General features: G+C 47.3%; 2 protein-coding genes across 4 annotated transcripts; both read right to left on the bottom strand.

Annotated features, from left to right (window-relative positions):
- Positions 1 to 197: 197 nt before the first annotated feature.
- Tomm22 (translocase of outer mitochondrial membrane 22) lies at positions 198 to 2,163 on the bottom strand. The gene is made up of 4 exons (XM_020173377.2): positions 2,008 to 2,163; positions 1,674 to 1,792; positions 1,138 to 1,255; positions 198 to 936 (listed from the first exon to the last, which is right to left on the bottom strand). Exons 1-4 carry the CDS (start codon positions 2,119 to 2,121, stop codon positions 862 to 864), a joined length of 426 nt encoding a protein of 141 aa, XP_020028966.1. The 5' UTR covers positions 2,122 to 2,163; the 3' UTR covers positions 198 to 861.
- A 1,339-nt stretch (positions 2,164 to 3,502) lies between these two features.
- On the bottom strand, positions 3,503 to 13,580 carry Cby1 (chibby 1, beta catenin antagonist). 3 transcript variants are annotated; one of them, XM_020173356.2, is made up of 5 exons: positions 13,444 to 13,580; positions 11,344 to 11,459; positions 8,185 to 8,317; positions 7,982 to 8,100; positions 3,503 to 6,628 (listed from the first exon to the last, which is right to left on the bottom strand). In XM_020173356.2, exons 2-5 carry the CDS (start codon positions 11,419 to 11,421, stop codon positions 6,548 to 6,550), a joined length of 411 nt encoding a protein of 136 aa, XP_020028945.2. In that variant the 5' UTR covers positions 11,422 to 11,459; positions 13,444 to 13,580; the 3' UTR covers positions 3,503 to 6,547. The 3 variants fall into 3 exon arrangements, with proteins under 3 accessions (XP_020028945.2, XP_020028955.2, XP_073940608.1); XM_020173366.2 differs by having other exon boundaries at positions 8,185 to 8,290; XM_074084507.1 differs by lacking the exon at positions 11,344 to 11,459 and having other exon boundaries at positions 8,185 to 8,290; positions 13,444 to 13,578.
- Between the last annotated feature and the right edge of the window lie 80 nt (positions 13,581 to 13,660).

Here is a 13,660-nt window from a genome sequence, read left to right as displayed (position 1 = left end):
GAGATTGCTATAAGGATGAACTTGGCCAAAAGTGAATTTTCTTTTCCATTTTTGGAAACTTCACTAACTTAGGCCTATGAGATAGATCAGTGTTAAGATGGAGGTGCTGGCCTAGACAAGAGAAATACTACATGGACTGTTTGTGGTTTTCTAAAATGGTCTGAGTAATTGTGAAGTACTTATCACAAGCACAGGGGTGACAGTTTGAGTTGGAATCATTTTTTAATATTTAAATACAAAAAGTGAGCATTGACTTTTTTTTTTTTTTTACACACACACGCACGCACGCACACACACAGGTACAGTAGCCAAAATGAGCTCCTGCTCTGTCCTCCACAGTCCCTGTCATCCCCTTCTGTGGCTGAAGCTGCAGCCAGACTCCCTCCTCTCCAATACAGGGATTCCCGATGGCTGCTTTATGCTACTGCTGTAACACATTTTGTCAGTTTTATATTGTGTGCATGTCCCTCCCAGACATCTCCATTCTTTAAAAAAAAAAAAGAAAGTTAACGGGTGCTTTCCTCCCACTCACATGGATTTCTACCCCACAATGGGATAGTGAGGAGATCTTCATGTTATGAGCAATTTACTGAAAAGAGTAGGGTGGCCTGAGCTGGAATTACTGTCTGTATAGCTGCACTCTGGTGTCAGAGTGAGGGCTGTGTGGAGGGCATAGTTAAAAGTTGGGAGTCTCCTTGAGACAATGAGGTCTGGAGAATTTTCCCCACCAGGTTTAGACAGATCAATGTGCCAAAGTTGAAAAACAACAACAACAAAAAAAAACCAGCAGTTCCAACATAACTCAAATTTCAAAATTCTCCCACCAAGACAGCTCAAATGCTCAAATATAGCAGTAACAATCTAGATCTTTCCAGGAAGTGAAGGTAGAGCTCCTGGCATTCCTCCTGACAGCCCTGTGTTAGGCCCTAGAAGTATCTGGAAAAGAAAAAGAGGGGTAAGACATTGCCGACGTTTTCATACAGAGTTTCATCACACCTGACAGTGCACACCTGTCTACAAAAACAATGCTGAGCAGTGAAGCTAATCCCAAACCCCACCCATACTGCCAGCCTCCTGCTGGAGAAATAAGTAACTCTTGTCCCCACTACTGGCAAAAAGCCCAGATTCTGGGCTTACCTGCCGCTGCTGCAGTTGCTGCTGTTGTTCCATTTGCAACTTTTCAGTCTCGAAGACAACAGGAAGAACCAGGATCATAAAGGACGTGGTCCCAATCCACAAGGCTGCCCTGGAAAATCTGCAGAGGGAGGGTAAGCACAGAGAGATGCAAACATGAAAATTAGGCAGGAAGGAACCAGTAGCCAAGCCTCTGCCTGCACGCTCCAGTGTTCTCGATAAGCGTGTTCTACCCACTCTTTGTGCCATACTCCCACCAGAGGCAAGAGGGGCAGTCCTGGGCGCCCTACTATCTAGTGCTAGCAGTTCAGTGTCCTGAGTTCTCACAAAACTGCTTATAGAGTAATCATCTCAGATAACCTGTAACGATCCCTATAACGACTCTGCCAGGTTCTTACCTCCACTTTCAGAAAAAGAAACGGAAAGGTTAATACAATTAGTCCAAGGTCACTCAAACCCAAGTCTGCTGCGTCCAGAGCCCGTGATCATTCCGTCACCCCCATGACCCGCCCCCCTCCAGTTCTGACTTTGTCCCTTACCTATACATTTTTTGAGCCACAAAGAGGGAGAGATCAAAAGTGGCTCCGGCCGCGGACCGGACCCTCTCCGGGAACATCTCCGTCAGACCCCACAGTCTCTCCGACAGGGTCTCATCTAGCTGTGGCAGAGGAGGAGCGGTCATGGCCGGGGCAGCGGCATCCACCCCTGGCCGAGCTGCCCGAGCCCCCCGGAGCTAGGGCAACCCGGGCCCAGTGGGGTCCCTAACCCCGCCTCCCGGAGCCTCCGCCGCCTTTGCCCGGATCCCGCAGCACGCGGAGCCCACACCCCCGGGCGGGCCCGCTCCCCGCCCCGCGCCCCACGGGGCACTAGTACATCCTCGTCGTCGTCCTCCTCCAGCTCCTCCTCCGTCTTCTCGGCATCGCCTTTCGGGAGCAACTCATCAGGGGACGGGGGCTCCCCAGCACTGGCGGCAGCGGCGGCGGCCATGACTGTAGGGGACACCGGAAGCGGAAGAGAGCAGACGAGCGCGGCCCATCCGCGGACAGAGCTGCCCTTCCGGGAACGAGACGCACGGGCCGGGAGAGAGCGGCCCCCTCCGGCCCGCGGGTCCTCCAGCTCCCTGGAAGCGCCGTCTCTCGGCTTTCCGGGTGGCTCTGACTTCACGGACAGAAAAACAGCCGGAACTTGTTAAAGGAGCGATCCCGATCCCGGGCGCTTCCGTGGGAATGCTATGCAATGGGGAGGGGCGGGCCCAGGAACCTGCAATTGAACCGCGCCCGGTGGGATCTCCTTTGAAAAACACCAGTCCATGGGTGCGGTCTTTGGGAGGAATAGGTCAGCGATCCGAAGGGTTCTTGGTGATTTGGGAAAAGCATCGGGTACACGCCGTCCCGAGGCACTATAACAGTTAACACGGAAGGACTAGGCAGTGTGTGTGTGACAGAGAGAGAGAGATCTGTACTCAGTCTTTAACAGTAACCCATTAACATTCGTCATCGCCATTTTCTAAGTGGGGAAATTGAAGCACAGTACGGGGTGTCAGGGGTTTGAACTCAGGTAGGCGCTCTACCACCTGAGCCACTCCCCCAGCCCCAGGGTGCCTGCCAGCTTCTAAGAGGACAGCTCTGGAGGAGTGGGCTTGCTAGCCTGCTAGGTTTTTCTCCAAAGAACTTCACTGTATGCTTCAAGAGTGAATGGAAGTGCTCCTTCCCCCGCATCCTCCTGGGAATTAGGTGCTTAGTTTTTGCCTGTATCTGGTGGATGTAAATCTTTTTATAATGTACACCCATAGCCAACTGGCCATGGGGTCAGAGGCCGGGGATTGGGCAGCTCAGATCCTCCCTGACACCACCATGCGGTAGTGAGTGTTTCTGCGTGCACTTTAGCGGGGCGGAGGCCTTTTCGACTTTGGCCAGGGCAGATTTGACTCTAAGGTTTTCATGTCTCAATGGTGAGAAGGCAGGATAGTGATGTCTTCTGAGGAGGGGGTAATATTTGGATAGGGGCAGGAGTGCAGCTTCTGCGATGCTGGGAAGGTTCTCTTTCTTGACCTGGGTGGTGGGTACATGGGAGTTTATTTTGGGGAATTCAAGTTGTACACTTCTGCATTAAAATTTATTTGACGATCTTTATTGTAGGTCTAGTTGTTCTATCAATTTGAGAAAGGGTTATTAGAATTCCTTACTCTGTGTATGTGTGTGTGTGTGGAGTTGCCTTGCTGTGTGTTTAATGCTCTCAAATTTTACTTCATCATGTCGAGGCCCTGTCATTAGATGCATAGATGACTTAGTTATGTCCTCTGTGTGACTTGTCTTTTATTGTTATTAAATGTCTCTCTTCATTTCTGGTGATACTTTTCCTTGCAGTCTATTTTTAAATAACAACTTTATTGGCATATAATTCACATATCATAAAATCTGACCTTTTAAAGTGTATGATCTTGTAGATTTTTGCTAATTTTTTCATTGTGCGACCATTAGCACAAGATAATTTTAGAACATGATATGTCACCCAGAAAGAAAATCTTATGCCTACTAGTAGTCACATCTGCTCCTCCCACCCTCACTCTTTGGTGACTGTGAAAGATGGTGCCAGGAGCTTTTCTGTGCAGGCTTTTGTGTGGACATAACGCTTTCCAACCTAGAAATGGAGTTTGGGTGATATGACATTTTGAGGAAATGCCAAATTACTAAGAAGTTTATTTTTAAGAAACAGGATCAGTTCTACATAGTCAATGGCAGCTTAAGAGCCTAGTACTAGTAGCATTTACTTTTTTATTTAAGATAGGGTCTCACTATGTAGCTCAGGCTGGCTTCAAACTCACAATCCTCCTGCCTTCACCTCACAAGTGCTAGGACTACTTTATGGGTTCTTCAAGAAATGCGGTAAGACCACACTGTTGAAGGTAGAAAGGACAGCCTCTCTACAGAGGCTACAGTCACAGAACCCTGATGACTCCCAGTGGAAAGTAATTCACAATGCTAATATGAAGAAGTTTCAGGAAAAATCAATTTTGTTTGTATTATGTTTAAGGCTAAAATAGCTTTTTTGATAATTATAAAATTGCTCAGGGATAAGAAAACATGGGAATCATGAAATGCAGATGAGATGATAGAGAGATGGCAGAGCAGAAGGCAGGGGACAGAGCTCTGTGGCATGGAACATTGACAGGCCAAGGACGGGAAGGAAGACCAGAGGAGTGTGAAACTGCTAAAGGCTTCAAGTAGAAATGCTCAGCAGAAAAGCCAGGGCCACTTCAGTAGACCAAAGGGACAAATAAGGATGCCAGCAAGTGAGTGGTGATGCCCCTGCTGGAGCCAAGGTGACGCTGCCATTTGGGTGGGGGAGTAGTATCCTAGAATCTGGGCTCCTAGCTCCCCCATTCTCCTTCTCTCAAGCCCAGGATTTCTACCTTTCCTGTTTGTGTCCTACTGGAAATTTGAACCTGTGAGTGCTCTAGTTCTTAATTGTGAAGTGGGGTGGTATGGGTCCCATAAAAATTAGGCTATACCTGCACATTGTGCATGTGAATCCCCGTGTGAGGACTCAAACTACACACTTTTCCTCTGATTGCCTGTGATGCGGCACTTGCTCCCTCACACCCACAGAACTTTCTATTTCAGCACCCTGGTCCTTTCCTAATCCAACTCAGCACAAAGCTCCCCAGAGTTGTCGTGATTACAGGATGTCAAGGAGCCAGCACTATTTACATGAGTTCCCTAGAAAAAGCTAGATTTAGTTAAGAAAGGCTTTGAAGGAGAATTTTAGCCAGAATTTGAAGGCTCTACTTGACTGAAAAGATCTTGGAAGTATATAGTCTCTCAAAAGAAAAAAACCAAAACGAAAACCAAAAACCAGGCTTAGTGTGATGGACAGGGATGGTTTTCTCTTTCCTTAGATACCTTCGTTAACAGACCAATCCGACATCCAACTCAGCTCACACATCAACCCCATCAATAAAGAATTGTGGGCTCCACCCGCAAGACATATCTACACTGCCTACTGCTGGCTTGCCTTGCTATTCCCAGCCTGGCCCTTCAGCCTGTTCTCACCACACACTACCAGAGGGATCACGACCTTCTGCTCCCTCAGTGCAAGTCCTTCTCCACTGCAGAACTGGCCCACATCCCACAGGAGGGTTAGGGTCACTGGCCCCACCCTCCAACATGCCAACAGTGTTGGTGGTGGCGGAGGAGGGATCCACATCTGTGCCCCAAGCAAAGGCACCTCACATGATTCCCAAGGTTTAAGGCCTGGCTCCTACCTCCTCCAGCTTGTCCCATCTAAAAAAAGATGATGAATGCCAGGCACTGGTGGCTCACGCCTGTAATCCTAGCTACTCGGGAGGTAGAGATCAGGAGGATTGCAGTTTGAACCCAGCCTGGGCAAATAGTTCATGAGACCCTATCTCAAAAAAACCCTTCACAAAAAAGGGCTGGTGGAGTGGCTCAAGGTGAAGGCCCTAAATTCAACCCCAGCACCGCAAAAAAAAAAAAAAAAAGATGATAAACTTGAATTGTCATGAGAATTGAAATGGTCCAATAAACTGTTGTCAGAGATACTGGCCTGAGCATCAGCAAACTCGCTCTTCCTGCTATCAGTACTAGAGTTTGAACTCAGAGCCTTATGATTGCTAGACAAGTGCTATACCACTTGAGCCACTTCACCAGCCCTTTTTTGTGTTGGGTATTTTCAAGATAGGGTCTCTGGAACTATATTGCCCAGGCTGGTTTTGAACTGCAATCCTCTTATCTCTGCTATCTTTTTCAGCTATTATGGCCACACAGAGACTATTTAACACCATTTAATAAAAAAAAAAATAGTAGTATAAACAGGAAAGTAACACCAAACTACGGTGTGCCGAGGAAGGCTGGTGCGTGCTGCCGTGAAGCTGGAGCCTGAGGAGGCTGTGGATTTAGGGATGAGTATTCTTTAAAGGCAGGGAGAGAGTGGCCTGGGGGGAGGGGGAGTCAGAGAATCAAGGCAGCTACTCATTCCAGGCCTGCAAAACAGGGTTCTTTGGAACAGATGTCACACACCAAACACTAGCATAAGGGGTCCAGCTGCTGCTCCCGAAAGCATCTGTCCAACAGGGTGACTCTGGGACAAACACATGCAGGTGTATGCTCACATGTGTGGCAAGCACCCAGAGATTTACCATTCCCCACACTTCCCTGGGGTCTGCATGCAGACTGGCATCCCTAGGCAGTGAGTCTGGAGTGTCTTTCCAGCTACTTCCCTGGTCTGGCATCGTGGTTTCCTCCATATTGCCAACCCAAAGGTGCCAGTGCCTGTTGATACTCTCTCCTGTGACCAAATTCATGAGTTTGCCAAAAAAACAAATGGCTCAACTACATCCTACTCCCCTGGTCAGTGGGATGATCCTACTCTCCTAATGAATGTCTCTGGGTCTTCACTTCCTCCTCCGACCAACACTCTTCAGCTCATCCAGTTCCTTCTCCATTAAGTGGGATTCCGCAGTGGTCTCTGAAAGCTGAAAGTAAAGCAGCAGGCTGTTACAAAGAAGGACACCTCAGGTGTGTCTGAGGTTCACAAGGTCTCCCCCTGGCTTTCCTCTAGTGCTGCTGGCCTCAGCGATGGGAAAGCCTTGGTAACCAGGTAGTGGTGACCTGATGATGACCCAGGACCACTAGCACTCCAAGGATATTCATAATTCATTCTATCAGCATTGTGATCATCTCTGATTGCATGGCATGCCCTGCAGGAAGGGCTGCTGGCCTCAGAGAATGGAAACAACAGACACTGGTGACTCCGTGGCTAAATGATCAGAGCTTACCTCGCTTCTGAGCTGTAGCTCACATAGTGGCAGTTAGGGGGAAAATGCTTGGAAAAGAACATGACTTTCCTCATCTGGATTTTTTTTTTTTTTTTTGAGGGACTGGGGTTTGAAGGCAGGGCTTTCCACTTGCCAAGCAGGCGCTGTACCACTTGATCTGCACCTCCAGTCTATTTTGTGGTCTGGTTATTTTGGACATGAGGGTCTTGTGAACTATTTGCCCAGGCTGGTCTCAAACTGCAAGCCTCCTGATCTCAGCCTCCCAAGTAGCTAGGATTACAGACATGGGCCACTGATGCCCAGCCCTCATCTGGATTTTTAATGGACTTTATAGTAGAAGATGGAAGACACTCACAATACAGAGAAACATCAACTCTCAAATAGTGGTTCATCTACTGTGAAATGAGAGTTGCATTTTCTAAGCAAGTGTCTGGCCTAAATTGCCAGCTACGAGGTACAGACTCCTAGGATGTCTACTGCCTTGCTGAAGAAACTCAGTCCCACAGTGGTTACCAGGGAGAGAGCTGAGCAAGGCAACCGGGCCGCTCAGCTGCAGAGGCCTGCTCTAACTGCTACAATGCATGCTTTTGGCACCTCCAGGCCAAGCAGGGCACTAGATTTTGAGACATAAGTGTATGCCCTCAGCAGGTCTGTGCCAGATACCGACTCATGCCTATGTTGGATGGGACACCTCCACATCGTGAGCAGACTGTTCCCCCTTCCTGGGATGCCTCCATCCCACCTCCTTTCCCACCACTATCCTTCAGCATTCAGCCCAAACACCCACGCTCTCCCTGACTTGACAGAACTCATTTCTGTCTTGCCTCCTGATGCCAGACCCTGTGCAGACTCTTCACTGCTGCCCTTACCGCGTGCACTGTACTTATGAGCACTGTACATCCCCACTCAGACCTTGAAGGTGCTTTTGTCTTTGGATACAAAGCGGTGTACCTGGCAAACGGCACTGTGAAGTATGGGTTAGGTGAAATGACTTAGGTGGAGCCTCCTGGAGAGGGAAACCTAGGCATCCCTTCCCCATCACCTCCTCACCATGTCCAGCAGGATGTTCACTTTCAGCCGCAGAAGATTGTTTTCTTCCTCCAACTGCTGGTTCCGCCGTCGGAGGCGCTGAGCCTCCCTCCGATCTACACCCCCACTAATCCCTGTCTCTAAAGGAGGGACAGGAGCAGGAGTTAAAAGTGGGGCTTCCTTGTATAATTTCATTTAACAAAATGGCAGGAAATGCAACCTACCTGCTATCCACTGGCCATTTTCAAACTTCAGGCTTTGCCCTGCCAAGTTCATAGTGGGACTTCCATAGTCAAGGCCCAATTCCACCTCCCTCGTAGAACGATCCAACTGTGGGCAAGACACAGTGTGTCGGCTCTAGGAGGCCATGGAAGACAAGCCTACTTCAGCTCCTCTTCCACAAACTCGAGATCCAACAGCTTATTTCTAACTATTTAAATTAGTGTATATTAATGGACAAAATAATGGGTTCCATTACATTTTCATATGGTATAACTGTACTTTGATCATACTCACCCATACTACTTTCTTGATTCACCTCCCCCTCCAATCTCGTCTTTTTTTTCTAATTCTAGATTCTGCATGAGAAAACATGCACTACTTCCAACAACCCATTTCTGTTCTTTAATTATTACCTAACACCTTTAATAACTTTTAAAAGACCAGAATATATTTTTCAAAAGCCAGAATATTAAAAAATTTAAATTATAAGAGAAGAAACATTCTGCTTTATACATTAAATGTTTTCTAGGAAAACTATACAGAAATTCGTGGATGGATTTTTTTTGCATCTACTGGACACCTTACCAGTTGAAGGAATCCCACTGTCAATTTTTAATGAAATGAATAATCATTTTTAAATGTAGCCTGCATTACCATTTGCTTAATATGGAATACATGCACCATGGAAAAGGCATAAACTACATACCCACTTCACAGTGGCGGATGTTTGAATGTGTGATGATCTGATTTCTGTGTTAATTTCTAGAACTCCCTGAGCACCCACCCTAGTCAGGACCAATTACGAAGTGTTAGAGGAAAATGACTGCTCTGCCCTGGGGAGGCCTTCCATACTGGTGAGGTAGAGCTGAGCAGCTCAATAGGGGGTCCTAGGTATGGCTGTGGCTCAGTGGAAGAACACGTGCCAGGCATGCACATGCCCAGGGCTCAATCTCCAGCCCCCCCACACAGAAAAAAGAAGCAAAGGGGGTCATTCAGGTGTGTGCTCAAATGGCCTTTTCTCAGGTAGGACCACCTTGACCATCCTATTTAAGATGGCCTAGCAAGTGAGAGTCCCTGAGTTCAATCCCCAGTACTGCCCAAAAAAAAAAAAAAAAGATGGCAAATCCTTTCCCATTGCCGCCATACCATATCCAGGCCTATACTTGTTTTTCTCCATAGCACCTATCACTCACTATCTGATACAAATTTACTTACCTCCTGTGCCGGTCCCCATTAGAATATTTGCTCCATTAATGCAGGGATTTGATTTTTGTTTGGTTTGAGACAGGGGTCTTCCCACGTAGCCCAAGCTGGCCTTGAACTCACTACCTGGTGCCTCAGCCTCCCAAATGCTAGGATCACCCAGCTAGATTTGATTTCTTTTTTCTCTCCCTAATCCACTTTATACCCAGTGCCTGGCACATAGAAAGTTATCAATTAATAGCCCTTGAATTAATGACTAGGCAAGATGCATGACCCACACAAAGGAGGCTCCTGTGAGGCTTCAGGAGCAAAGCATACGGTACGCAGAGGGCAAGGGCAAGGGCAGGAAGGGGAGTGGGAGCAAGGCAGTGACGGGCCTTATGTGCCACTCTCAAGATCTGGGACCATAATCCTGTAACAACCAGAAGCTTATAAAATCCACCACTTACCATATAGAGCACCATGGGTTTTTTTTCCCTGCCACAGCTTACAAGTACCTTTGAGCATATATAAAACACTGTAGGAAAGGCTGATTTCAAGTCACTGTCAGAGACATATGTCATTTAAGTTGCTATTATACTATGAGTGATTAGGACAGGGGATATCCCAGAGAGACCACAAGGTATACCTTCATCTTTGCTACATGGAGGGAAGAAAGAGATGCTCAATGCCTGCGGCATGGGAAACTGAGATTCCAAAAGACCCAGTTCTCGCTACAGTGGGGGCTGCCCTGCACTGTGATTTTAATTGGGGACAGAAGTCAGTGGACTCAAGACCCAAAAGCTGGGGCTATCCTCAGCCCTAACGGCCTTGCTGTGAAGAACTGGCTAACTTGCACAACTGGTGCTTTGGAAAACAGAGAGAAACCAGTATCTGCAGCTTCCTGGTGTGTGAGAGCTACAGGACTGTGGCAGATAGGATTACAGTGGGGATGGAAAGCCCAGTACTTGGTCACAGATGCTCAGAAGACTGTGGTAGAAAGGATGAGGATAACTGCGTATATGAGGTCTGTGCATATTCGTGCTGAGGAAGGAGGAGAGAGATCTCACAGCTGGGAATGGAAATTGGTTTCCAGATGGCTGACTTTATGTTATAACTTTTTAAACTTGGAGCTTGTACGTTCAAGTGGGGAGCATGTTGCTTTGGAAAGTTATCAGTTATTGCAATGCTATTGCTTCAAACACTTTTGGAACATCTCTTTTGAAACTCTCTCTCTCTATATATACATATATATTTTTTTTCATTACTGGGGTTTGAACTCAGGGCCTACACTTTGAGCTACTCCACCATCCCTTTTTTGTGATGAATTTTTTCGAGATTGGGTCTTGTGAACTATTTGCCTGGGGGTGGCTTTGAACAGCGACCCTCCCTTATCTTTGCCTCCTGAGTAGCTAGGATTACAGGTGTGAGCCACTGGTGCCTGGCAAAATTCTATTATTCTTTTGAGGGCCTCCAGTAGCAGCAAATCATCATCTTTTGAGAATGGATTTGACTTACTCTTTATTCTGGTAAGACTGGGGTTTGAACTCAGAGCTCCATGCTTGCAAAGCAAGTGCTCTAACACTTAAAACAAACCTCCAGTCTATTTTGCTCTAGTTATTTTGGAGATGGAGTCCCAGAGGGCCTCAAATGGTGACCTCCCGATCTCAGTCTCCCAAATAGCTAGGATTACAGGCATAAGTCACAGGCACTCAGCTAAATTTGATTTAAACATGATTAAAATTAACTCCTGGCCAAGTCTTGGGAATAAAGTAGAAGTAAAGTTGGGCAGTATTGCTTAGAGATAAAAATCATAGCAAGATTGTCTTATTCTTCAATAAACTCTGACAATAATTCCCAAACAGGAGCCCAAGAATGTTCTTAGTAGTAGCAGTAGTATGAACTAAAAGCACACCCTACTGCAACAACGCCGAGCTCCAGTGCTGCTGCACACCAGGCAATGCCAGCCCCACACTCACAGTCTGCAGGTTGGAGAGAGAAGCAGACTTCCGAGGCGGTGTCTTCTTCGGACTGAATATATTCCCAAAAAGAGGCATCTCTGGCCTGAAGAAGGAAAGGCCAAAACTCCCTTCTCCTAGGGTCAGAAAAAGTCAGACACTTGGTTTTATGCCATTGTTTTCAAATCATGAAAACATACTGTATTTTGTGGCCATTAACAATCCAGGTAATAACCCTGAGAATGCAGTTGTCATTTTAAGCAGGATGGTGAAGGAGGGCATAACTGAGGGTCTCTCAATCCTGGTTACAGCACCCCCGTGTCAATACTCCCATGTGATAAGCAGTGTCCTAAGACCTTGCACTCAGCATCCCACTCAACTCCCACAACCACTTCTGACAAGCTTCCCTTATTCACCCCATTTGACAGATGACATTTGTAAAGCTAAGATCTTGGGGGACTGAGTATTTGAACTCAGGTCTGTGTGGCTCCACATTATGTTAACCACGAGCAAGTTTGTCACTAGTTGGCCTTGCCAACTTTCAAGCTAGAGCAAGGAATGCCATTTCTATATCTGTATGCTGGTAAGAACCACAGCAGGCACCAGCTTCAGTAAACACCCCATTCTAAGGACATGAAACTGTACTTTTATTTCACTCGCAGACTAACAACAGTGCCTCTCACTTAGTCCATATATCAGACTGGTTACCTGTCCTGTATACGAGGTGTTCCAAGGAGAGCAGGGAACCATAACACAGCAGAACTGACAAAAGCACTCTCCACCATATACTAGCTGTCACATATTGCAACTTACCACAATGCACACAGGCCCAGGAGAACAGATTCATTAACTTGTGGTCAGTCACAAGAGATCCCGGTCAATATGTGGCATCATCTTTCTTTTTCATTTTATCCATGTTGGTAGGTATGTAGTAGGATTGCATTGTTTGTTTTTCCCTAATCGCTAACTAAATTGAAAACCTTTTCATATATTCTTGGGATATATGGATATTCTTCTTTTGTGGTGTTCTTGCTAAAGTCTCACCACTGTCATTTTTCTTTTTTTTTGTGGTACTAGAGTTTGAACTCAGGGCCTCACACTTGCTAGGCAGCCGCTCTTATCGCTTGAGCCACACTAGCCCTTGGTTGTGTTTTTGAGATAGGGTCTCATGAACAATTTGCCCAAGCTGACTTTGAACCATGATCCTCTCATTAAGCTGGGGCTGGAGATGTGGCTCAAGTGGTAGAGCAGCTGCCTAGCAAGGACAAAGCTCTGAGTGCAAATCCCCATACTGCCAAAAAACAAAATAAAACAACAAAAAAACAGATGAGGAAAAGAAAGGGTTTGGACCAGATGCCTTCTAAGTCATATCTCAAAATCTGTAAACAGCTTTGAGATACTGGGGATCTGAGGCATTAGTGTGAAACAGATACATACTGTCCCCTTGGCCAAAGGCAGAGTTCTTTCTAGTAAGACTCCAAGGGAGAGAGCCAAGGAAGTGAGCAGACTGAGCACCTGGTTTCCAACCCTCGCTGCTGACCCTCAGGGGGACCCCAGCATTTAAGCTCCCTGGGCCACAGCTTCTTTAATTTGCAATCAAGTTTTTGTAATAGTACCCTGCCCACAGGCTGTTAAGCGGGCTTTAGTGTGTAGAAGTTGTAGCCGTGGATCCTCAGAACCCTGGAAAGTAGATCAAGTGTGTCTCTATCCACAGATGACGCTAATCACGCAAAGCTTTACACGGTAACCAAGCCATAAAAGATATTACATTATGTGGATGCTGACCCTAAGGTAAAGGAGGAATCTTTGGCTTTCATCGAATTCTCAAAGGGAAACGTGTTCCCCAAAAGAATTGCGAACCAGCCAGGTACATATCTCGCAGGAGCTGTCAGACTTAAATGACGGCTAAGAACAAACGTTCACACGCACGACCTCTTTTAATCTCCTCCACGGCGGGTTTATCCGGAGGAATTACCATCCCAATTCACAAACAAGGAAATACCTAGGGGAAGAAAGTGGCGGCCCCCCCGCCCCCGGCGGCTCCTCCTCCACGGAGACCCGGGCGTCCCATCAGCCTCAGGTAAACCCAGGCTCCGCCGCCCGCCAGGCTCAGAGACGTACCTGACGCGTCCCAGACCCCGGGTCCAAGCGACTCCTGAAACCTCTCGCAAGGACCCCAACCGGGTCCCCGTCACCCGCCGCAACCGCGGCTGCTAAGTCCCTCGCGAACGCCCCTCGAGCGCATGCGCAGTCCTGCCTCAGACTCTACCACTGAGGAAAAGGGGGGTGCACTGGCCCAACGCGAGCCCAAGCGAGGCGCAGGAACTTTTGTTGACTC

This window comes from Castor canadensis, chromosome 8 (genome assembly GCF_047511655.1).
Source record: "Castor canadensis chromosome 8, mCasCan1.hap1v2, whole genome shotgun sequence".
Taxonomy (NCBI): domain Eukaryota; kingdom Metazoa; phylum Chordata; class Mammalia; order Rodentia; family Castoridae; genus Castor; species Castor canadensis.
The sequence above is the reverse complement of the archived record's forward strand: the minus strand, read 5'-3'. Positions and strand labels throughout refer to the sequence as shown.